General features: G+C 42.1%; 1 protein-coding gene across 2 annotated transcripts in view; it reads right to left on the reverse strand.

The window, feature by feature from the left end:
* nhsl2 (NHS-like 2) overlaps nucleotides 1-22,410 on the reverse strand; it is a 100,213-nt gene extending 77,803 nt beyond the window's left edge. The window contains exon 1 of one of the 2 annotated variants that reach the window (XM_026162568.2): nucleotides 21,590-22,410. In XM_026162568.2, coding sequence (XP_026018353.2) covers nucleotides 21,590-21,668 — 79 coding nt within the window. In that variant the 5' untranslated portion in view covers nucleotides 21,669-22,410. Of the gene's footprint in view, nucleotides 1-9,294; nucleotides 9,643-21,589 lie in introns of those variants that run through there. The other variant, XM_026162569.2, reaches the window with a different exon arrangement.
* Nucleotides 22,411-22,702: the final 292 nt, after the last annotated feature.

The raw sequence follows: 22,702 nt of genomic DNA on the forward strand, positions 1-22,702 counted from the left end.
CCGAGACTGTTTCCTCTAAATGTAAGAAGACGCTACAAGGAAACACTTACTTTCTATTACTGCATCACAGCCACAGTACACGATGTCGCTTTAACATTTTATACCGAGTAACACTCGCTCGTGAATTTAATATTTCATGTTGCAAAGCGTCAGAGCTGCTGCTTTAAAACGACGGTATATCCCAGCGCTTTTATTTTGGCCTCCTGTCACAGAGAAAGCCGTCATCCTCCAGCTGATACCGCGCTGCTTGACTTGAGCAGTACAAACATGAGGCAGTTGGAGGTGTGATCAGAGCTACACCGTCTTTTCTTTATATAACAATGGTGGAATTACTTAGTGTTTAGTCTGGATTCGGATAAACTTCCCACCAGGTCTACGATGCAGTGGCTGCTTTTCTTGTACTCTAGTGGGAGCAAACAGCCGGATGACAGATGTGGACATTTACTGCGTAAAAGAGAGTGGGCAACAGATGAAGCTTTGGAGATTTCCAGTCTTAATTTTAAATGAAATCAAAGGAGCAAGGTTGATGTTTTCTGCATGCTTGTCAAAGAAGCTTGCAGCTTTTAGCTACCTCTAATCCACCACAGCCCACACTGCAAGCATAATACCATTTCAAATCCAGCTTTCAGTGCAATACATCTACTGTGAATCAAATTAAGTTAAGGTAGACATAGTGTTGTTGTCATATGCACATGTAGATAAACACAGGAAGTTTATGCTGTACAATTAAATTCTTATTTTGACGGACTTCTGCCACGCAGCAGTCATAGAGACATTCTAATATAGTAAATAACGTATGATAAAAATTCAAATGAGATAAAAATAAACAGATTAAGTATCAAAAACAATGAATCAAACAATAAAATACAGTTAGGCTGGTAGAAACCGTGAAGCATTTGTAGCTAAAGAGCGCTTTGCATTGGAGATGGTGGAGACCAAAACAGAGCAAAAAGCAACTCTGGGGTAAAATTCCCAAGAAGACGGATTTTTAAAAATTCAAAACATATATTTCAAGTCTGAAACTGTTTCTTTATTGTTACCCCCAAATTTAATGTTTTGGTTTGTGCTTGTATTCCTTGCACTGTTCCTTTGTGTATCATCTCAGGGCAGGTGAATTAAAGTAGTGAGCACAGAATTATTTCCGGCCACGCAATCAAGCTCAGCCGCCATTTATCAGCTGACAATAACTGGTCTCCAGTCAGCCCATATCCACTTGGCTGATACTGCCACACTGCCTACCTAATACTTTCCTGTCCCTTCAAGCTGCTTTGCAACCCAACTCCACCTCAGCTCCCTCTTTTCAAGCTGTGTCTGCCTTAATTGGTGCCATGTTTCTCATCCTATCTGCTTCCTCTGCTCTGTTTTGGGACTCAAGTCAAAATTACTGTAAATGGACTGGACTATATGTTTTATTAAATCACTGCAGTCGCCAGTTAAATTAATTGTCAGAATAAAACCATCCAAGGCTGTGCTGTGCTTCCTGTCTGGCACTTTGACAGTTGGTCTCATCTGTCAGAGCAGACTACAGTCCCCAGAGTCTCCTTATCGCCGGTTGCCAGGCCCTCACATTTGTTTTGGCACACATCCTCTACTTTCAGCCCACTCTAATAGAGTTAACCTTGTCTGACAGCAGACTACAAGCCCCATTAGGACCAGGTGACCGATAACCAGCTCCCACTGAGACTTACATCCACAGCTCTCCCCATAAAGAATGTGTTTACTTTTCCTTTTGCCCCTCTTTAAAGCTTATCTCCACGTTGTGTCAGCACGTATGGCGCTCTCATTGGGTTGACAGTGCACAGGACACCTTCGCCATACACCAGCCAACACATGCGCATATTAACCCTGGAGGGCTGTGGCTTGGTCAGATTACTTCCACCAGCTATTGTCTCAGATGCAAGCTTGACAGGAAACAGCACTCCATTTATTTCCTGTTCTCTTCCTGTTCCCCAGACAGCTCTAATAAACGTAAGCAACACAGATGAGACCCTGTGCTGCGCCATGATCCGATGAGCCTGAAGATGAACAATAAATAACCACAAATTTGACTTCATTGGACATTTTAAAAAATGGATTTGTTTCAATTCAAAGCAAAAGATAAATGTTAGGTCACTACAAAAGTTTATAGTTAGCTCAGCAGACAGCACTGAATCTTTGTTGCAAAATATCCCACACGACTTAAAAAGCAACAAAAGGTACAATATTCAGAGATTATATTTAAACAGAGGTAGGGCAGGAGCAAATAGCCCTTCATGCTGTATACTAACACAGTTAATGCATTAGCTTGGTGGGTAAAAGGATTCTGATTTGATTCCAGCTGGAGACAAGTCACCAAACAGAAACTTGGCCAAATCAAACATGTGGAGCCACCTGGCATGTTGACTCCTTGAGACGAAGGGATCAGCCTTTTAAGGGTAAAATGTGACAAGAAGACTTTTGCACACAGAATCTTTAGCTGATAGACGTGAACAGCTTGTATGGATCGGTGCAAATGGAAAGTATTACTGCGGCAAAACGGTTCATTATAGGAGCAGAATGTAGTTTGAGTTTGGTGTCTGCTAAAGGCTCGAAACTCAGCATGACTTCCCTTTACCGAGAGAAACTAGGGGATCGACAAGCAAACATCCCCAGGATCCTACAGGTGGATGCTAGGGGGTGGAGGGGTTACACTTAAAGATAGGACTGCTGCAGAGGGAGAGTAATGGGAAATAATGAAAGAAAACAAGCTGTCTACCTGAAACTGCTCGCAGGCTTCGCTCGAGTTAGCACAATGTCTATTTTGGACAGAAAATTGAACATGTAGAATGATTCCTGTTTTAGTGTAGTTTATGGTCCCTGCTTTTCTCCCTCATCATTTCACATAACTCCTCATTTTCCAGAATTCCTATATTAGAGGTGGAGAGTGGAAATTTAGCATGAACCACTGAGCCACAGCAAACTTATTTCTTACTGGGGAACAACAATACAGCAGCAGCAAGCTGGAATAAACCATAATTTTGAATCGTTAGTGAAGTCCCATCATGAAGCCATACTGGGGTTTTGAAATTAAATAATAATAAAAAAAGAGGACAGCGATCACTGGTTGGCTAAAACTTTATAGTCAAAATGTTGTAGCCAGTCAGCACCTGTTTTATCCAATGATGATGACCAGGTTCTATTAAATATGTCTTGAAAATAGTGACTGAGTGCGTAAAGTTGTAAAGAAACTGTTTGTCACAGAGAGCACCAAGAGTCTCTATCTTATAATATAAACCACCTTGAAGTGTTCGTTGTTGTGATTTAGCCCTTTATTTTCTCCAGTCTTTAACAATACACCAAACATTTCCTCACTAACTTACTCATCTCAGAAAGAAATGTAGAAAATGCTTTGCTAACAAAGGGAACTGGATAAACTCCTGTTGTTACGTTAAGCTAAACTAATCAGTTATACACACGTCACCTCAAAAAGGTTCTGTAGCCTGAAAGCTGACAGCTGTTGGTTAATTGATGTCAAAGTTGACTGAAAAACTGAAGGAAAAACTGCTGGACTGAGAAGTGAGAAGGAACACAGACACAAACACCAAGGCTGAAATGGAGCCAAAATACTTCAGGGAAAGTCACTTATGGGTCAAAGCCATCATTTACACAGCCATTTAATTCAGATTTGCACAAACACACACACACAAGCACGCAGTACAATCATCAGGCTCATGTGCTGCAGTGAGATCTGAACACAGAGACGATGCCACTGCTGTTAGCACTTTCCACCTGCATCAGAAAATTTATTGCAGCTGCCCGCTGTCCACTGATATCACTGCACAAATCACCTGCCCTGTGTTTCTGCTGCCTCTTCTGTAACCTTAATCTGAAGTTGAGTTTCAGTTCTTCTCTCCCTTTTCTTTTGCTTTGCTTCATCACTCATTACTTGGCCGCCTCAGGGGGGATGTGCAGCAAGAGACCAAACCTCCATCTCACTCGGTTTTGCAGTATGGGCCAAAAAGTACATCACCAAAGTATGACCTTGGAGTTCAGCCGGCCAGCCAAACCCTGACATTTTTCATTATGTTGTAAAAATGAGGCTAATGTGAATTTAATTTCACATTATTACCAACAATCAATCAATCAAATAGATTTTCAGTTAAAACATTAAATGTAATGTTTTCAATCTACTTAAATTTATTTTAAAGTTAAGTTATAAATGCACTGTGTTTTAAACAAACATAGAATCTGAAACAAAAAGAAACATAAAGTTTCCTTTCTTATGTTAATTAATTTTGTCACTGATTTAGGCCTCGGTCACAAAGCACTAGAGATCAGTTGGTAACTTCCTTGGTTCACTGTCACTGGTTGCTGGGTGAAAATAATTGCAATCATGGTGCTGCACTAAAAGACTCTGTTCAGGAATAAAATCAACTTTTGGCTTTACATTTACTGGTTAATGCTAGCATATTTTAGCCTTTGGCAAACTTATTATTTCCATCGACACGCTTCCAAAACTCCAACTTTAATTTAAATTAATAGAGTTTGAGTTTCTTTACTGCTCTTCTAACATCACTGCAAATGTTATTTCTGTAAATCGCACTGGAGCAAAGTATATTATCGGTATGTAGAGTATATTTCAATACATTTCAATTTCACACCAGCAGCTCCATCAATTTATGGTTGAATGAGAGAGATGATTGATCTGTGTGTTCAGACTGCGGTTAAGCAGCTAGAGGACAGCGAATCAGACCAACATTCAAAAGCAGCTTTGTGAATTGTAAAGCTGAAATTTTCAGTAAAACTCTTTTGCGAATTGATATCAATGCTTATATAATTGTTGAGAAATGAAACAAGATTAAGACTTAATTATATGTTTGTTTTGTTTTCCTAATCTATGTCACAGTGAAGTAGGTAGACCTAAAAAAACCCTCTGAAATTTAGACTGACCATCATATGGAGGATTTACAGTACTGTGTTTGGGTCCATTTCTGTAGGCCTGTTGAGAGAGTATGCAACAGCGCTTGCATGCAGTCCTGCAAAAACCAACAGTACGTAGCTCAGCGTAGGTGATGCTGATTTGAAACCTTGATCTACTAACAAACCAATAAAACTCCATCATTTGTGGAAAAGGAAAAGAAAGAAAGAAAAAGAAAATAATCTTTGATGTCTACCTAGATACTCACAGAACTGTAGTTACATCAATAACCATGTTCTAGCAGGTTTTTGCTCACACCTAGACAGATTTTAACTGCCCCATCAGCCATTAGCTGGTGTAATAATCTTATAATCCATCCATCCATCCATCCATCCATCCATCAATCTTCCCCATATCTGCTTTACTGTTATCAGAGATGTTCCTATTCAAGTTATCATGGGGTATTAGATGGGGTACACCCTGTACAGCTTGGCAGACTGTCGCAGGGCTAACACAGAGAAAAAGACAGCTATTCAAATTCACACCAATGGCTAATTTTGAATCACCAGGTAACCTAACCGTACATTGGACTGTGGGAGGAAGTTGGAGTGGAGCGCCAGGCAGGCGCAAGGAAACTGTGTAAACATCAGTCATGCCTGCTTAAGTAAATGACCAAAACAAATGAGCAGTGCAGGAGAAACTCCATTACTTACTCCAGTGTAATGTGATGGTCTCACCTCAAGAAACCTTAAAAAAATTGCCAAGCTCCCCCACTGACTTTAACACCTGGAAACTGTTCATTTTACTAAGTAAAAAATGTTTTTTCTGTGTCTTAGCAGCTGTTACGCTGTCTCATTATAATTCTGATATTATTTGGATGTGATTCAGACTTTTTATGTATCTGCAGCAGACCATTACTTCACACAAAGCTGCCACTGCTGCCTCCAGCAGCACCCGTAATCTGTCACACTGAAGAAATCCATCAGTCGCTCGCTTGCCGCCAAAAATATAAAACTCTACTGAGTTTAAATTAACACTGCACAAACATGCCCCCGCTCCTCTGCCTTCCTCCTCCCTTCATGGCCGTCACTCAGTCCATCGAAGCCACGGCCCATCCCACAATCGGGGCGCCACATTTAGCAACTCATCTGCATAAAAATTCAATGATTTCTTTCTCCTTTCATTTTCATATTAAATTGGGCAGAAGAGGGAAAAGATCGAGAGTGTAAGAGAGAGAATGAAGAGGGAGAAAAGAGAGAGATAATGAGTGTGGTGTGTATGCGCGTGACTATGCCTTCGTTCATTTTTCCACACTGGAGTGTAAAATGGTGCAAAAGAGAACCACAACTGTGTGTGTGTGTGTGTGTGTGTGTGTGTGTGTTGGATATTGTAATGGCTATTGGAAACTACAGTAGCTTAGTACCAAACCACAAGCCAAAGTAAAAATGCACTTTCAGCAACACACTCAAGCCAATATATTTGTGTGTGTGTGTGTGTGTGTGTGTGTGTGTGTGTGTATGAGCCAGACACACACACACAGACACACACACACACACATCCTCAGATGACCTCGGCTGACCTTGTGGGTCTGCAACAGCCATGTGCGGAGGTTTTCTGAGGGTGAAAAAGACACGCAAAGTGCAAAGTGTGAACTCCTCGACACACAAAGAGCCTTTCAGTGGTGATGAGACGCTTGCAAACCAGTCTGCCTCCTCAAGTCACACCAACAGTTCTTACAGCAAAACCAAAGTCTGCTTAAATTCGACTAATGTCATGTGCATTGCACTCTAGCAGTTATTTTTTCTTGCTGTTTTTGAGTTAAGTGATTATTAATTTTGTGTGAAATATGAGAAAAAGGTGAAAAACTTCATGTCATACAGACCAAGTTGATATATTAAAATTAGGGTTGAAGGAAACGGTACTAACTGCCTGACCTGGGAAGCCATCAGCTAGCCTGCTAATTTGGCTTCTGCTGGCGGAAACTTCCAACTTCCAGTGGATATCCAGAACAGTTTATGATGGATATCCTGGCCAAGACTTCCTGCTCTGTTCTCCAGTTATTGCCGTTAATATGTTTTTAAGGGTAATGAAAGCCTAATGGGGGAATAATGGCTCAGCAGTGGTAGCTACGGACTGCCCGTCTACCTGCAGAAAGCGTCTGCTGTCAGGTGTTGGCAGTGTCATGTGGTACAAATGGTCTGATTGTGATGTTGCTGGTCCCTCTGCCAGCTGTGGAGAAGAATAAAGTTCTGACATACAAACAGCTGAAGTGACACCAGAGTGTTACAAAGAGTCAAGTGTCCACTTGAGCCGTCTGTGCTCTTACTGCTGGATGTTTTGATTGTTACGTTTTCGTTTTTCACACTTTTCACACTTCTTCGTTGTCACTACCAGCCGTTTGTCAACTAATCAGCATTCAACTGACACACAGCGTCATCCACAGCAAACACCATGCAGTTGGGATTTTAGAGGGAGCATATTTGTGATGGTTGGAAACGCCTCTCCAGAGTGAATACCTCTTCAAACAGACACAATCACGGCGCTGTAAATTAAGTAACAGTTGCTATTAGTTTGGAGATTGCTCTTTTGCTTGTCACACAGTCTGTTTACATGCAATGCAACCAAAGTTGGTTTGAATTTGATTGGCCATTAGAACTCAAACAACAAATGGAAACCAGTTTCTGGGACCTAAAATCTTGTACCTTGCCTACAACAATGAATAAATAAATTTTCCAGCTTCTCCCTTGCCAAAAGGGGTCACTACAGGTAGCCCTGCATGCTTTTTCTAAAACTATAACTAAATCTGAGTCCCAGTGCAAAGTTAAAGTCAATTAAAGCTAGCATGTCATAAGTCTACCATATCATTATCACACAGTCAAAGTTGAGAGTGGGTGCTTTGTGCGTGAGAAACTTCAAATAGTTCCTGATGAACACCGAGTAGTGCATTTGCTTGAAATGTCCACTCCAAATAAAAAAACACTTGCTTCAAAATTACAAAAATATTTATTTACGATAATATATGAAACTCATAGCTGATAAAAAGGACCCTCAAAGATCTGTTCCCCACAGAAACAGACTCAGTGCAGCAGCAGCCAAAATCAAACCTGAATAAAATTCAATGTGAAATAACTGCCTGTGACTTAAAGTGGGCGGGTCCTGAGTTAAACGTATTTCCGCTCTGAGATGAGCGACTGAAGCGACTACTGATGGGCGGGAAGCACACCTTTAATTGCTGGTGGTAAATACATTGGTGGGTTTTCTGCACGACTGGATGGTCTAGTGTTTATTTTAGGGACGACACGAGAGCTACAAAGTGACGATACATGGTGAGCACCGTCTCTTTGTAGCTTATGATCAAAATTGATGACACTTTACATATAAATGTGTGTGTAGATCCAATACTTTGTACACTATCAGAGCAGATAAGAAAACTAAGAACTTAAATTTTTAAGTGAAGCACATAAAAAACCCATTTAATTTCTTTCCAAAGCAAACAATGTGTTTTTGTCTAAAATGGAAAGTTTTTTATTGTTTATGACTCATTTTTATTTTTCTTGTGTATTTTATCAAATAATTACTCTTTTCAAATGTGAACAATTAGTATTTTCTATTTGTTATCTTAACTTTTCGTTCGCTTTAACCTGTTTTGTTTTTGGCCCTAATTGCTGGCTTCCTGTTTGAATTTAGCAATTTGACTTTGAAAGCAGTTTACAAAGCAGTTTGTTAGACAAGCAAAGAGGCTTCAAAAACAAAGTTATCATCAGTATTAATGTGGTTAAATGCTAACATTCCCAGCTCTGATGCTTCTGACCAAAAACTGGGGGGAAATGTGAGTAAAATTATGCAAAACACATGGAGAATATTTCCATTTGATAAGTGGATGCAGATCCTGGAACAAGCTCAGAACACGATTTCAACACTTGAAAAATAATCAAGGTGAAAAATGAAGAAATTAAATTATTTATTGATCTTTAAAGTGATTTAATTCAGCTTTCATCCCAAAGCCTGAATGGAAAACAGTACCTCAGTTTGCTCTGTGCTGCTTTTCATTGTTTTCTCTTTTCTAACATCCTGTGAAATTCAAAGTGGCAATGACAAACACCAGACACCACGGTGCCGCTGCCCCTCACAGTGTTCACTTCCATGCAGGATAAAAAATTTTGCCTCCTAATGCCAGAAAAGCATCCCAGCTACAAAGAAACGCACCCAAAGCTAAGTTAAACACCCCGAAATGAGGCACACATGCTACACGGCAATCACGCCATCCTCACCAACGTCAAGTGTGACATTCCTGAGAATTTATAATCATCACAAGTAGCTGTGCTCCTCGTTTCAGTACCACTCCGCTCCCTGCTCCAACTTTTTCTGCACTTTTCATCCCTCCACAAAAAAAAGAAACCATTTTAAACGTCTCTTACCCAGTCTGGCCCAGAAAACTTCCATGTCCGAGCTTCTAAAGTCTATCCGGCACACCAACTTTCACACCCATGTAGCCTCAGAGGAGGAAAAAGAGGTGAGGGAGAGAGGGCAAAAAGGCGAAGAAGAAGAAGAAGAAGAGAAGGAGGAGGAGGAAGAGAGGCCAGCTGCCTGTTGAGGTAAACCCAGTGACTCATTCAGGCTGTGGCTCCGAGCGTGTCAGCAGGCAAATATGAGCGAGAGAGGGGGGAATAAGATCCAGCAGGACCGGAGGGGAGAAGACGGAATAGTGTGCAGGGGGAAAAGGACGCTTTCTGTCAGAGGGTGAGAGAGGAGAAAGGGAGGAAACTGATGGTGCCCGGTGTTGTGCCTTCCCACTCCTTTTTTTTCCCCACCCTCACTCTTCCTCCCCCACTTCCAGCCACTTCCCCTCCTCCTTTCTCCCTCGCTGCTCTCAGCATAAAGGAATCTTAAGTGTTTAAGAGGTGATCAGCAGCCCTAAGAAGTGGAAGAAAATAAAAACACTAACACGTTTCCTGCAGCCCTGCATGCATTCCTGGGGACTACATTCATATGGTCTTTACAACTGATGACTAGCACTATTATTAATGAGCTAAGCATGCATGTGAAGAATAAAATCAATAAATATCAGCATGCCAGGGTATTTTCAGATATTTCATGCTTTAAACTGCACAAACTACAAGAAGTGCAGGGTGGGAAACATTTACTGTTGCAGGAAGGAAACCTCCCCATTATCTAAGAGTCCTCGCAGTTTATCTCTCTCTCTCTCTCTGCCTGTAGACCAAATTTGTGTTGTCTGTGTCACCTACTGAAGCCTGACCTTTCAAACAAGAGCCGAGACGGACGTATGTGATCAGCGTCTCTTGTTTATCAGCCAGACTAAGGAGGACAGGGTGAAGGAGACAGTGAGATGGAAGCAAATGATCCAAAAGGGATCAGTCGAAAGAAAACCACGTTAAAAGGTTGTGTTCAGATATAGATCTGATGTGGTTATGTGTCATTAAGCCCTTTTGCATCTGGATGGTAAAAGTCTTAAAAGTACGCTAAGGTAGTATGATGGTGTAGTGCTGCTAGCTCATAGCAAGAAAGGTCTGGGTTTCAGAGTGCTACTCGTGTGTGGAGGTGGCAGTGATGTTGAGGAGGAAGAGCGCCCTTTCGCTTGTCGATCCATTTTAGGAACGTCTTTTTATAGTCGTCTTTTCAACATCTTGCCAATTAGTGTGTCCTTGTAGAGCCCGAGGTCTCTGATACCAGCAGCATATTTGTTTCCGGTCATAATAGCTGGTTATATTTAAAGCTGTGCACACGGCGAGCTAATGCACCACATTCCCATGGCTATAGAAACTGCACGGCAGGTTAATGCAGTCATTTAGAACAGGCTGCAGAACACTTGCAGTGCAGCTTTATCAGCCTGTTGAACATATTTAAGATCAGAACATTATTATTAAGCTCATTTTACTTCTGCTGCTACACATTTTCAGATGCCAAACAATCACAACATGCCAGAGCTGAAAGATGTTTTCCTGGCTGGATTGTCACTTTCACAACAACACACCTCATTCACACGTATGCATTCAGGCAATGACAAAGTGTGCGAGCGCTGCAGGTCACCTATGCCGCCACCTCCGGTGTTTTCAGGAAGTAAGAGAGGAAGGAAAGCACCCTGGCCAAACCAACAGAGGAAAAGGAAAAGGGGGGAAAGGTATAAACAATTAGATGTTTGTTCCATTTAAAAATGTAACCAACGTGATACTGATAAGAATAATATGGATTTGATAATTAAATATATAAGAAAAAGCTACAGAATTGCTGAATTGGTGGATTTAGATAATCTGCTGTGTTTTGTTAGTGGCTGAGGCAAAGCACCATTTTTGGTTTGTTCCTAAAAAAGGTTGAAGACAAGACAATCAAGTCTAGAGTTTGACTGACCAAAGTTGAGTCAGTCAACACTGTAGTTGGAGATTTTTTCATTCTCATCAAAGAATTTTGTTGACGTACTGTAAGGTAAGAAATCTTGAAAACATAAATAAATACTGATCACCTACAGCAGCTGCAGGATGGAAATTCTTGTCATGAATTACCAGCCTACAGTTTTGTGCTGATGTTAAACCCAATGGAGGTTTGGATCAGTGCAGTTATTGAGCAAGCAGAGTGTTGGTGACTCAACGACCTCGCTCTGTAGCTTTATGCCGTCTGACACTTTGTGGTTGAGTTACTGCGATTCTTAGATTTGTCAGTGTCACTGTCACCAAACCATACATTCTTCTCTCACCCTATCACACGCTTTCTGTAGATCGACAAAGACACAGTAAAGCTCCTTCTATACTTTTTCATCAACACAAAGCAAACATCACATCTGTTGTGCTCCGTCTGAACATGAAGCCATACTGCTGCTCACTGATCCTCATCTCTCTTCTTAACGTAGCTTCAACATGGCATAAAAAGAGAAACAAAATATGCTGATGCTGTGTTTCGTTGTGATTTATATGATTATTAAACTATTACTTTTGTAACAGGATGTGGACTTAAAGGACTAAGCTGGGTTAAATCTATCACAGCTAAAAAAAACAAGCTAACTGTGGAATAAAGCGGCGCTTACGTCTCTATCCACAGCAAAATGAGCTAAACTCACCATCAGCAGAACTGTAGATCTCAAAATAATCACTGCAGGAGGAAAATTATGGACAAAGCCCTCAGCAAGATACCACCACACAATGGAGAGAAAACATACAATGGATGCACAGCAAAGGAAGAATTAGTGCAACCAATTCAAGGACAGGTGTTGTTAGTACGGGACATTTGCTGGCCTGGGCGCTGGCCCGGATGCTGAGTATGCAGATCTGCCACCCAGGGAGCACATATGATTAATCCTCCCTCCACCTTTAAATACAACAGCACCGGTTCCTCTCAGCAAGGCACTAAACCCCCGACAGAGAAGCTGCTGCTCAGTAACCAGTGAGTAAGTCTGAGGCTTTGCTCAGCGGCTCAAAGGAAACTGGGAGTTCAGGAGGAGCTCTGCTGCAAATATCACTCAGATAACTGAAGGTTAAAGACTCCTCAGCAGGTTTGATATATTCTTGAGACACCAGAGCATCAGTGAAGCTCCGCAAAGTCCTTAATTACATGTTTTAAGTATGCAGGAACGTGATCTCACCCACACACATACAAGCAGGTGCTCAACCGCTGCGTGTGTAACCCTCAGAGCTTCGTATACGATGACTCAGCAGCAATGTTTCCTCTTCATCACAGGCACAAACTGCTCTCCAAACAAAGACGGGCTCCGTGTCAAGAAACAACAAGAAAACTGCAGGGGTGCGGAGCTGGCGTCTGTAACGCTCAGATTGAAGTCTTAGCGGTTTAGCACGCCGTCGTGAGTGTTTCAGTGGCTGCACAAACACAAAATAAATAACTTCTATGATAAAACACATTCAATCCGGGTTTAATGCAGCTGTCCTTATCTCAGCGTCTCAGTTTAGGACAAAACCTGCAAAAAGAGTAATGGTAAATGGCCTGCATTTGTATAGCGCTTTTCTAGTCCCTAAGGACCCCAAAGCGCTTCACACTACATTCAGTCATTCACACATTCACACACAGGCGATGGCAAGCTACATTGTAGCCACAGCTGCCCTGAGGCGCACTGACAGAGGCGAGGCTGCCGGACACTGGCGCCACCGGGCCCTCTGACCACCACCAGTAGGCAAACATGGGGTTAGTATCTTGCCCAAGGATATTTGGCATGCAGCCAGGAGGCAGCCTGGGATCAAACCACCGACCTTCTGATTAGGCAGAGCTGACCTGCTCTGCCACCTGAGCTACAGCCACCCCAAGAGCATCTAACTCCTGAGGGTTCTTCTCAAGCCCTCCATAAAGTAAAAAGATAATAATCAGTTTAAAAAAAATGTGTTTTTCTTGAACCTTTTGTTAGCACTTCACTGCGGTTTAAAAACTATTGGAAAGTGTTTTTTGTCTACTAATGGTGTGAAAAGCGACCTGCAGACCAAACCACAAAGCTCAAGCTGGTTCCGAGGGACGAAGGCGCAGAAGAAAATGAGACTTTCTTGCTGTTTTTTCTCTTTTAGTGCTAGTTTAATCCGCAGATTTGGCTGCTTTGTTGATAAGGTCAGTTGGAGTTGTAACAGAGGATGTGACTCACAGCTAATAGGAGCACTAAAGGTGCTCTAAAACTCTCGACTCCTGATTGCTGCAATTTGCATCAAAACTCGTACGCCTTCTCTCAGCTGTAACTCGGTCAAATGCAAATGTGCAGAAAGTATCTTTATACTAGTGCTGGACATTTAAAGATTAATATATCTTATTAATATATCCACTTTAAAATGTTTGTCAGAGAACGGCAAAGTTGAGGGTTTGGTAGCTGTCCAACCACTTAAATACACTTGAAGACATATTCACACGTGTTTCTAAGAAGGAAAGCTTTGATTTTTATTTTACATTTTGCAGGTATGAAGATTTTAAACCAAACTAAATTGAAATATTGTTGATATTCTCTCTCTTTTCTTGCATAAAACCTGATGAAAGCTGATGTGAAGGCTACATGCACCTGATTGTGTCTATTTCCAAATGGGTGAATAAATCAGACTTCACTTTTATTATCTGCTGCTGATTCTTTGACATGTGAAATCATGGTTAAAGTTGCCTGTAGTGTAATATTAACCCTGAAAACATGACTTTAAGGACTTTGTTTAGAGCCCTGCTTACAAAACTATCTGCCAAGCTTTTTGGTAAAATATATAAATACTCATATGGTAACCACAGTCACCATATCTCAGTCTAATACACAGATGCTGCACCTTTAGGGCGCAGCAACTGCATGATGCTGTCATGGAAACATGGACCAACAGCTCTGAGGAATGCTTCCAGCGCCTTGTTGGATCTGTGTCAGGAAGAACTGCAGCAGTTCTAAAGGCAAAAGAGAGCCCAGGACGGTACTCGCAAGGTTTAACTAATCCCTCATATATATGTATTTGACAATGAAGGCCATGCATAATAAAGCATATTTTCAGTGATCTTTATATCATAAGGTCCTTACTTTGCAGCAGCGAGGCTGTTATCTGTTCTTGCCTCCCTGAAGTCAGACATTCTTTCTGACTTCAGCTGAAGATTTCAGTCCCGTTTTGAAGCTCCTATTCATCCCCATCCTCGTGAGTAGCAGCAAAACATTAATTCTCATGAGCAAGGAGAGGGATAAAAGCCAATGCCATCCTGTAATACCACAGTGGATGCATTTTAGAGGCAACTTAGAGGCCCAATTTCAGTCAAGACCAGCACTTCCTGTTCAATAGTCTTTATTCTGTTGTTCAGAGTATAACAGTTGGGTTTATTGAAATGCGATGGAGGCTGAGCAGATATTGAACTATTAAACTCAGACGGGGGAAATGTTTATGAGTTTATGTGCGCTTGCCTAAATGATGCAGTACTGAGTACAACTGTCAGAAGAAGAAGAGTTACAAAGGATGAAGATGCGCTGTTCTAACCGATCAGCAGGCGACGCACACTCGGCTGCTAATGAATGGACAAACCAGCGAGTGCATCCAGAGGCACCCACGTGCTCACTGGCCACTGGCAGAGGGCCGACCGGCATTCGATTGACCTGCTTTAACACCTGTACAATTGCCATAGCAACACTATCCCCCCACCACTCCACCCTCCCCTCCAAACACAAGTTCCCAGGCTCTGTTTCCTGTCTTCTCACATTCATCTGCCTCGTCTTCATCTTCCTCATCTTCTCTTTTTTGCTTCCCTTGTCGATTTTCCAGAAACTCTTGTTCCCTCCTCTTCCTCCCCGTGTCTTTATCCTCCCTGCATCTCTTGCCTCTCTCTGTCTCTCTCTCTGACATCAAGTATCTAACCTCAGATCTCTCAATCGTTCTCTCAGAACCCTCCCTCCTCACCTCCATCTAATTATCTCCACACACCCCTCTTTCCCCATCCCTCACACTCTTCCTCTCCTTCTCCCTCTCCTGCTGCAGGTTGCCTGCCAGCGCTGGGAATGACATCACCGCTTTGAAAATGTATGAATTAGAGATGGACCGATCCGATATTACGTATCGGTATCGGTCCGATACTGACCTAAATTACTGGATCGGATATCGGAGAAAAATAAAAAATGTAATCCGATCCATTAAATATCACGAAAGCACCTCGCAAAACTTGCAACACGCCGTAACTCACCTCAGAACGTTAGCAAGTCGGAGCAGTATGCATCACGTGATAGAGCGGCTGTGGCATGCGGGACCTGTCGGTGGTCTGGATAGCATGTGGAGCTTCGCTAGCAACCCGGCATTTCATCTCCGACAAAGTTATCCCCGAGAGAAGTAAAGCAAGTGTGTAAGTCCATCTCTGAATGTTTGTAAAGCATTCCCACGTTAAGCTTAACAAGTGACTGCCTCTCGCTCTCCGGCTGCTACTTCAATCGTGAAACTGCTTAAATGATCAGCTGATCGGCTTTTCTGTCGTGAGTCTCTCTTGTTTGTTTTTGGCCCACTTTGCACCAGAAAGAGGAAACCAGCGGCTGAACAACAGCAGAACGTTTAAGCTTGATCAGCTGTTGTTAGAATTTATTTAATATTACTTTCTACACCAGGATCTTTTTCTACGTAGCTGACGCTGGTAACTGTGCAGGGGCGGATCTAGCAAAGTTTAGCCAGGGGGGCCGATAAGGCATGAACAGGGAAAAGGGGGCACAAAGACATACTTTTCTTTCTTATTCTCATTTAAAATGTCGAGCTTTTAATAAATAATTATCTGACACCCAAAGTTTTAATTTGATGTAAAATGAATAGAAGTCAATTACTGTATATAGTGACTATTAAGTCTAATATATACCCTAGTAAGCTATAGTACTTTTTACTTTGGGAAGGTACCATCTGTGCAGTCTGCAATTTTGTTGAAGAAAGATGTTGAATCTATTTAATATTTCTTGAAAAATAATTGATTTCTGTGCATTTTTTTTCACACTGCATCAAATTAAGGTTGATTACGTCGATTAAGCATCATGAGGTGGCGCGTGAGGGGTGGTTCCTTATTTTTTATTTATTTATGTTTGTTGTTGCTGGGAGTTGGAACCCTATTAGTTAGGTTGCTTAATATTTACGCTAAGTACTCTTTAAAATACCAGAATAGGGAGGATGGTGTAGGTCTAAGTTTATTAGATTGATCAGTATTGCTGAACTATGAAATATTTTTTTTGTATACAGGTATAACAGAATAGCTTTAGTGTAGTTGTTGTTTTAAACTTGAGTATGAACTTGCAGACTTGCAAAATGCAGCAAGATATTTAAAAAACAGTTTTGTTGATTAAAAAACACTATATCGGATTCATATCGGTATCGGCAGATATCCAAATTTATGATATCGGTATCGGTATCGGACATAAAAAAGTGGTATCGTGCCATCTCTAGTATGAATGAACACGTCCGCCATGCGTCTGCATGGTCGGTCACATCTCTCGACGCGAAGAAGCAAGTGAGAAGAGCAAACAAAGGCAGTGCAAGAGGTGGGAAAAATGAATGTTTTGGATGTTTTGGAGCACGGAGACAGGAACAAAGGAAACGTGTCATCATGTGATCGGTTGCATAGCAGCTGAGGTGCGATGGGCCAGAGTGATCACAGAGAAAATCTACAACCACTCTGTTCATTCATGCGTTTGCAACAGCGAGATGTGTGTGCGAGTGAAGAGCCAGGGGGTAAAAAAGTTGGAGAATCAGGAGACAGCTGATGGGTGAAAGAGGGAGAGGTAAAAGCAGGGACAGGGAAAAGGCGATGAGATGGGAACGAGGAAGAAATCCCGGCTCAGACTAGATGATCTCTCTGTCAAAACCACCATCATCCCTTACGCCGGTGCCACGATTTGGCCAAGAGATTCCCATCTATGCAGTTAAAGTCTGAATAATCACAGCTTGTGGATTTTTACAGCCTTCATTACGTGTAAGTGTGATACAGCAAAACAAACAAAGACAAACTCTGGTGATTAGGAATGTCATAAGCCCTGAAGTCAGAGCCATTTCATTTCAGCGATTACAAATAACAAAGAGACCTGCATTCACTGCATCGATCCCATACCAATGCCAGCGCAGGTAACGATATATGAATATATGAATTGATCCACATCCCTCTAATTGATACCACCAAAAGAAAAAGAAACAGAGAGCAAACATAAAGGGATAAAAGAAGGTTAAAAACTGGAAAAGGCTTCATTTACTCAAAGAAAGAATGAAAACTACACAGAGGTTGTCCACTGAGGGTTTCCCACGTGAAGAAAATCTGTGTTGGATATGATGCGATTCGAGTTTTAATTGGCTTGAAGTAAACAGGGGAAGGCATTTAAAAAACATCAGAAGGAGGAGAAATTGGAAGTTAATGTGAGAAATTAGCAGCTAAATAGTCTAACAACATTAAAACTCCCCTCATCGGAACATCCAAAGGCAGAAATTACTGATGTGCCTACACCGTCTGACTAACAGGTATTCACTGAGATTTGCGGTGCACCAAAATAAAAATGTCATAGGCCATGTATGCACAGACTTCACATGATAATGCTGCTGGGGTCAGCTTACCCGCTCGACAACAAAAATCCAAGCTGAGGTAAATGGATATATATAGTGCTTTTCTACTCACTTTGAGGACTCAAAGTGTTTTTACTACAAGCTTTAATCAAACAAATGCTTTTCCAATGGATCTATTTTATCCAAGGATCCTTTGTTGGAGGACCAGGGATTGAAACACCAACCATCCAATTAGCAAATGACACACTCTACCCGCTGAACTTGAATGAACTCCTAAGCAGCCATCTTGGTAAAACCTCCGGACAGATATTTAACCTGTCAGGTCCAAGTACCCCTAACCCTGTCCATTCATAGTTTACAATATTTGGCTTTTGAATAATGTCTCCAAAAATCTTTGGTGGTTTAATCCCAGCAGAGGTGGCGATAGAAATCAATCTCAAAGTCCTCTATCTAAATGAATACAGAGACAAAGATCCAGCCTTATATGTTTTCTGTTTCTGGAAAAGATTTCTTTGTCTAAATAGGTTTAAACATTTGTTCTGAGGATTGTTTGAGTGTCACTCCTCCTCCTTATACATGTTTCTCCTGTAACTGGCATCTCTTCATTATAAATAGTGTTGAATTCCAAAACCTCACATACAAAGTCATAAATAATCAGGCTCTGTCGTATGTTAAAGATCTTGTAGTATAGTACAATCCCAGTCCATCCCAGCTGTTACGGGGAAACATGTGGGGTACATCATGGGCAGGTCTGTGACTTCATAGCATCAGGTGTTTATGTACACCACTACATCATTCATTTTTGCCTTCCCTTGCCCATACTTGGTGTTTTGTCCCATTTTCCTGTGCTTTTCTTTGTCTCTTCTCTTTTCAACTCATAAGATGGTCACCCTGAACCTGGAAGTTTCTTCCTGTTGAAAGGGAGGTTTTCCTTTCCACAGTCGTGCTTGCTTGTAGGGGATTGTCTGATTGTTTGGGTTTTCTCTCTCACACTGCCTTCACAAAGCTTCAATAAACATTAAAAGAAAAGAAAAAATACTATATAGGTAAATAGAAAAAACATAAAGAAAAAGTAGTTTATCTATAATTGTAAGCATAATCCACTCAACTTGTTAGCAGCAACCATTCATCACTCTACCCACATTGTACTGATAACTATATAAATTGACTCCTCTATGTCCAGGTTAAAAACACTTCTAAAAAGATCAGTCAGTCAAACTGAGCTTTGACCCACTGCGTACCAGTTTTCCCTGAAATTAAAGTTATAATTAGCCACCCAAGTAAGTTCCTGGAGGCATTTCAAGACAGCAAGACTTGCTTCTAAGACCTTTAACGAAACATCCAATCTGACCTCATCAGTCTGAGGACTTCCTGCAATACAACAACATTTTAGGTTTCATTTTTCAAAGCCAAGAACTGCTAAAGAAATCCTCACGAGGAATTTCGCACATTCCTCCTCGCCAAACGACCAGCTGTCCTGACCAAAGCTTCTTTCATTTCACTGTGAAAAAAATACGGTTCCTCCTTTTTGCCCGTTAAGCAGCAATTACACCTCGTGTGTCTGACCGTGTCGTCATCACACCAGTAATCTCAGAAAATGAACCAGTAGTGTATGTGATGCAGCACCTGGTGACCGTCACTGTGGTGTGAAAGATGATGAATGTGCTCTGGATGCCGATTAAAGTCAAGGTCAAACATATCAGGAAACGTCTTGTGCTGATTATTGCACCACTGCAGGTGCACGGAGGCCAGTTGGCTGTCGGCTTCTGTTAAAACGTACATACATGCTGCACACGCACACGCACACACACACACACACACACACACACACACACACGCACACACGCACACACACACACACACACGCACACGCACACACACACATACACTGTTCTCCAGAAGGAGACTGAGCATATGGGTGTGTTTACTCTCTCAGCTCGGCTCTATGCAGCTCTGCAAAGCGGCATAAACACTTTGCATGTGTGTTTTGCAGCGCAACATCCTTCTCTTCCTCCCCTCCAAGCACTTCATCATCAATTTTTTTTTCACCTCCTCTAATTTTGCTCCCTTATCTTTCTCCTCTTCGTCGTTTCTGCCCCAGCCAATCTTCCTCTTGTTCTGCTTCATCATCTTCCTCCCACTGCCGCCTCTCTTGTATCCCTCTCTTTCTCCATCCTTTCCTATCCAATTCCTCTTCCCCTTCTCCCCCTTAATCATTCGATGAGGAAGCGAGTAAGAGCTTCAGATTTACAAGGGCTGTCATCTCCGCTTCTCCCCATCTCCCATTTCTCTCGCTCTCTCTCTTTCCTGCACACTATCTCTACCTCGTTCGCCCCCAGAGATAATTAAAGAGACCACTAGTAATCCCATCCAACCGTGCAGGACTGGGCAGTGCACCCGAGCAGTTGCACACACAGACACACACACTTGTGCATGCACAACACTGCAGCATGTGGCAAGTTGTACTCAAAATGTGTAAAACATGAAACATTAGAATTTGCACAAGAACACACTTTGGATTTAAAGTGTATAGGGTACACACACACACACACACACACACACACACACACACACACACACACACACACACACACACACACACAGAGAGTTTATCAGCAAAGAGTTATACAACAAATTGACCTAGTTCATTCAAACCTGAGAGCCAAGATGAAGGAAACTGGAAGGAGAGATGGATGTTTGGGTAAATGAACGTGAGCTAAATGATAAATGAATCGAAGCACAAATGATATAAATGGGGGTGTGAATGGGTTGGAGCCTTTGCTGATGGAGAGATGGGGAAAGTTAGAGATAAATGGATGGAACAATGGCCCAAATGGCACTACTATACAGGATAAATAGATAGAAAAACGAATGAAGGCTTTCCAGGATGGATGGAGAGATTGAAAAGAGGACTGAGGGCCAGTTTAAAAAGATGTGGATGGGAAGGAAATGATGAATGAGTTGCTGGAGGGATTAAAATGAAGGAAGAAGAGCATAATATCAATACTATTTAGATGCGAGAGATGTGGCTATGAAACGGTTTGGAGAGATGGACGGTAAAATTGGACGACAAATGGATTGAAGAAGCGATATTAGATGGACCAGTGCAGGACTATATGAATGGATGGAAGGATTTTTTGGGCGATGTGATTTGCCTGGACTATAACGAATTTGGTGGCAGAAATCGGAAGATGAAAGGACGGCAAAAAAAAAAAAAAAAAAATCAAAAGGTGGACAGACCGAGAAGAGATCAGGTGAATAAATGGAAGGAAGTCAGCAAAGGTTTGGACAGAGAAGGGGAAAGATGGATGGATGGCTAGTGCAAAATGCAAGGATTTATGATAAGACGCTCTGAATATGACAAATTTGGTGGCAGAAATCCAAAAAGCAAATGAATGGAAATCATACAACGTAGACGGACTGAAAGGTTGGATCCATAAAGGGGCAAATAGAGGGTTGCATGTGCATTAAATAATTAATTTAGGATGAATGGGTGCATAAATCAGCAGAAAAATAAACAGAATTACATGACAACAGCATATAGGCAGATGGGTAAATGCACGTAGGCTGGGGAAGCGTGGAGGATGAATGGACGAGAAAGATGCATGAATACACGAGTGAAAAGAGTCCAGTCAGGTGAGGTTCGACTGGGGGGGACAAATGAGTGCATGCATGGACTGATGGAGAAGGGAAACAGAGTGAGAGGCAGACGGGAATCATAAAAATGCACCAGAGAGATACAGGGATAAAGTACCTGTTGCCGATTTGGGTCTGTGTCTTCCTTTGGGCCGTCGCTGGGAATTGCCCATACTATTCTTCCTGTCCCAAAACATCACCGCTTCATGCCACCGACACACACACACACACACACACACACACACACACACTGACTGACTGACAGAGAGAGAGAGAGAGTGACGGTCGAGGTGTGAGCTCGTCTCCCGGATTAAAGCATGTGCAAGACGAGTGACAGTCGATAAGTGTGTGAGTGAGAGGGAGGACTGAGCGTCACAGCATCACCGAAGCCGCCTGCGTCCCGAAGTGTGTGACTGCATGTCTGTGGTGTGTGAGGGGAGCTCGGCGTGTGATTGCAGATGAGTGTGTGTGTCCTACTCTACGTATATATGTGTGAGTGTGAGAGAGAGCTTGGGTGAGTGCACAGCGCTACGTGAGCTGGTGACAAAGCAGCCTGGGTACCGGCGTGTTTGTGTGTGAGAGAAACAAAGTGTGCGTAAGCAGCTGTGCATATTTTAGTGTAAGGTTTCAGTGCAGCCAGTGAGCATGTGCGTTACGCATGTGTGTGTTTGTGTGTCTTGAGAGAGAGAGAGAGAGACAGAGAGAGCATCCATTGCTTTGATTAGCTCCCAGCCAGTTGAATCCAGCCGCTGCTGTTCAATTCAGAAAGAATGCAGGCAATCACAGACGAGAGATCGAGGAAGAGGAACACAAGTGAGAGAGAGAGGAGAGGGAGTGAAAGAGGCAGAGCGAGAAATCAGGGAGAAAAGAAAAGAAAAGAGAGAGGAGGGGTCGGTGCAGAGAAGGAGAAAGTGATAGATTGGTCCACTATCAGCTATGTGACCAGAAAACTGAGGAGACACTGGCTACACAGCCAAAAGTATTTGGACAACCTTGCTTCCTCCCTTTTTGCTGTTGTCCACATACTTTTGCATACTTGGCTGACAACAACCTTTACTCTCATTTTATTGCCGTTTAGGACAAAATAAAAGCTTTTTAGTGAGCTGAGGAACTCGAAAAGCTGTAGGAGAGATAGATACCCGGTAAGGCGACAGCATTGAGGCTTGAAAGGAGGATGTGAGCCAATTCAGTGTGAGGATTAGATGTCAGTCTGATAATGAGTCAGAAAGCT

This window comes from Astatotilapia calliptera, chromosome 3 (assembly GCF_964374335.1).
Source record: "Astatotilapia calliptera chromosome 3, fAstCal68.1, whole genome shotgun sequence".
Taxonomy (NCBI): Eukaryota; Metazoa; Chordata; class Actinopteri; order Cichliformes; family Cichlidae; genus Astatotilapia; species Astatotilapia calliptera.